We start from the raw sequence: 3776 nt of genomic DNA, 5'->3' as shown, positions 1-3776 counted from the left end.
CTCAAAATGGTGGCGAGCCCCGCGACAAGCACGAATATTTTGCCGATGATGGCCCCCATGGTCAGAAGGATCACGCCGATGAGGACGATGGGCGGACTGAGAATGAGCAGGGTTACGACGACCGTGCTCCCGGTGACGTCGTACACTGAGTCTCGGTCAGCTTCGCTGACACATCGATGGACACTAGGATGCCGAGCGGTAGCTTTCGAGTTGCTCATCGAGCTAGATTGACGTGTTAACGTCCTTGTTGTGTTGAGGATTCCCCGCACTGAACCCTCGCGTTGGGCCAAAGCTTTGCTTTGATCTATGTGACGTGGCTCAGTCGACATCGTAGCAGATAGTAATACTATAATATTGCCATATAAATTGTGTTTGGTTGAAATTCACGTTCGAGTAGTACAACAAACTACCATGGTCGATTATTATTCTCTTATTTACATGATATGATGATAAATTATTGAAAGGGGAAAGGCACGAAGATATTAAATGTGCATTCTTTGGAAGGTGAATATCCGGTTTTCACTCTGTTAAATGTCTTGCCCCTCTAAGAGACGCTGGATTTTAATATAATTATTGATTGTCCCACTGCAGGTCCTGAGCTCGTTATGAATTGCAATTACGGATCCAAATCACTAGGCATGATAAGCGTGTCCCTCAAAAGGCGACATCATTACTGACGAGTTCATGAGCTGGATGCTAGCTTCTGGTAAAGACATGGCACCTGCATCCTGAATATAATTCAGACGTAATTGTTGGCCTTGTCGCCGTATGCTAAAACTCTCATCCTAAAATAACTCAAAGTTTCGCTGGGTGTCCATGTGATTATAGTTTTTCCTTCTGGCTAGTATGAGGCACGGCCATTGGTCAGATTGTTGTCACGTGATGATATCGGTAAGTCTTTAGTGGCACACTATGCCATCATTACAGCGATGACAGACGTCGATGTAACTGTAAGATATCAAAAGAAAGAAGATCAGACTGACATTAAAATACGAGATCCAAAAAGGACCTCTAAATAAAACAGTCTTTCAATATAGGGAATGAGCTTCGTTACATGAAGGTTTCAATAACTAAACGTAAGTTACTTCGCTTCCGTAAGCAGTATGATAGTGAATGAGAAATACTGTATGGATACTAAAGCTACCTTATTCGCTCATGGCAAAAGAGTTTCGATGGATAATTGAACACAATTGAAACGCAATTAATTTTCCAATTCGACCATAAGCTTTTTCATGTGAACATCATAACAACAATCTCAAAATTTCAGACATGCTGCTTGTACCATAATGGGGGAGTATTCAAAATAAGTTTCAAAAGATATGTTACCCCTTTTTGTGTTAATATTTCGTCCTGAATTAATGATTTACGGCTTTTGATTGTACCCTTCTAAAGTTTTATCATAATCCCCGTAATGTATAATGAAAGCTTATCATAATCTACTAAATGAATACTGAAAGTTTTACATACTCTACTAAATTTTCACTGAAAGTTTATCATAATCTACTAAATGTATATTAAAGTTTTATCATAATATTGAGGTATATTTTTAAACAAATTAATTCATTGATTGGTGGATTGCTTATATTCATATTTCATGCACAACATAAAAAAGCATATTTAATTTTACAAAACATTAACTTGTCTTTAAGTAATATGGAAAAAATATTCCTGAATCATTGTAATTAAACACGAAAGAATGTCCTATAAATCCTTAAATGAGGAAATGAAAAGTGAATCTACTTTAAAGCTTATTGAATTAATTTGCTTTTTTTTGGTTGGAATTTGAATAAAAGAAACCATCAAATCAATCAATCAAATTATTAAAAAGTGACGTAAGATAGATTAATTCAGTGAACCGACATGCAACAAGCCTAGCTTTTAAGTAGGTTCACTTTTCATTTTCGTATTAATGATTTACAAAACATCCTTTCATGTTATTGATGATTATGGATCATGATTACATGTGTCTAAATGTCCCGCAAGCATGTCAGGCGGGGGGGGGGGGGATGAGATTCAGTAATTTAGTCCGATAGTCTTCCTCGAATGTACACTGCGTTTATATATACATGTATGTATAATAGTATCCTCCTCCGTGTCAAGTTGGAAAATTACTTGGGATTCTGGTCTAAAACCCAACTGCCATTCGTTATTCGTGACTTCCCATGATCATAATCTGATGATAGAATAAACGCCGAAAAAAACACTTTACCTACAATATTGTATCATTAATTATATCCACAGATGGGCTGTGTATATGATTAACAGAATCGTGTCAATCAGTAATCATACATATTCGGTTGGAGATGCTATATCCATTATTTCATAGGAAAGGTTACTTCGTACTGTTTGATGTCAAGCTTCTCTATCCATCTACTCATGCTAACATAACTAAGAAAAAATAGCTTTAAAACGTTATTATGAAATGGAAAAATATATATATATACCAAACAAAACTCAGAGAGAATAAATTGAAAAAGAAATGGTTGCACTTTAGAAAATATTTTGAGAGTGTTGGAAATGTGCTAACATAAACATAACTTTTTTTTTATGTTTGGTATTTTTTTAATTATATATTTAAAGTACTAATTTTGTCATAAATGTTTGTTTTTATCTGCCCTTTTCGGCCGTGGTGATTATTATCTGTGTTAAGCCATTATGTATGGACATTATTTCTTTAATTATTTGTATATAATATATGGATACACTGTATATGATGGAATTTGTTTTGAAAATAAAGAACCCTGTGGAAGGGTAAAAAAATAACTAAGAAAACCTCATACAATAGTCTGGCTCGTAAGAATCGAAACACATTTATCACAGGACATGAACATGACCACAATGTCTTCACACTTGAAAATAACCTCTATTTCAGCTACTTTAGAAATTAATCTTTTTTATTTTGCGTTTACAAAATTCATCTTTTTGTTCATAAAACAGTTTCTCTTCTATGTTTGCATGTTTCATTTGTTTGTCAAAGCCTCTGGGTTATTAAGTAATAATAAGTCTTAGGGACAGGCACTATAAAAACATCGCTATTTGTCATACCCCTCCATTTGGAAAATTTTGAAAACAAATCAAATCAATTAAAAATCAAACGAAATCATTTGAAATCAAATTAAATCATTAAATCAAACTACAAGGGATTGATAAATGATTGATATATAGATGAGCATCAGTTATGGACATGCTCAGTAGGGGCAATACACTGACTTCGAGGTAGATTACAAATTCAAAATAAACATCAAGAATCTCTTGGAGTATCTGAGGGAATGAACTTTCTGAGGGAAAGAGTTGGTGTTGATCATTCGCGCTCTATTATAATGTAATACAAGGCCAATCAAATTGACTGGCAAAACCAGCACTCTCGAGCGCGCACCTGTGTGTGTGTAGGGGGGGGGGGGTACACATTCTCCGACAACCAAAACAAAGGCGATTATGGGTTCTCCGATCCTACGAAACCGACCGAAGTGCATTTGAGACTCGCTATTTTGCTCTTTTCCAACGCAAAATGAGACGACATTGTGCTGAATTACTATTTTTTACAGAGAAAGTGTCATTTTTTTGTTAATATTATACTTTTTGAAAGGTTACCCAAGGTACTCCCGGGCATCCCAATGCTGGAAAGAAACGCACTTTTGAGAAAAATGTCACTTTTTCATGCAAAACTGCTCAGTCAATGCACGTCAGATTGAGCGGATGATACAACGTTTCCATTATGATTTAAGACGCTCTTTAAGCACGTCTCTCTCCCTCTCTCTCTCTCCCTCTCTCCTCTT

General features: G+C 35.8%; 1 protein-coding gene across 1 annotated transcript in view; it reads right to left on the bottom strand.

Annotated features, from left to right (window-relative positions):
* The window catches only part of LOC105445063, a 1963-nt gene extending 1523 nt beyond the window's left edge, over positions 1-440 (bottom strand). Inside the window, exon 1 of the mRNA XM_011680089.2 lies at positions 1-440. This exon is cut by the window's left edge and continues 294 nt beyond it. Coding sequence (XP_011678391.2) covers positions 1-329 — 329 coding nt within the window. The 5' untranslated portion in view covers positions 330-440.
* Positions 441-3776: the final 3336 nt, after the last annotated feature.

The sequence above is a fragment of the Strongylocentrotus purpuratus genome, unplaced genomic scaffold (assembly GCF_000002235.5).
Source record: "Strongylocentrotus purpuratus isolate Spur 01 unplaced genomic scaffold, Spur_5.0 spur5_scaffold_14, whole genome shotgun sequence".
Lineage (NCBI taxonomy): Eukaryota > Metazoa > Echinodermata > Echinoidea > Camarodonta > Strongylocentrotidae > Strongylocentrotus > Strongylocentrotus purpuratus.
This window is presented reverse-complemented; position numbering and strand designations above follow the sequence as displayed.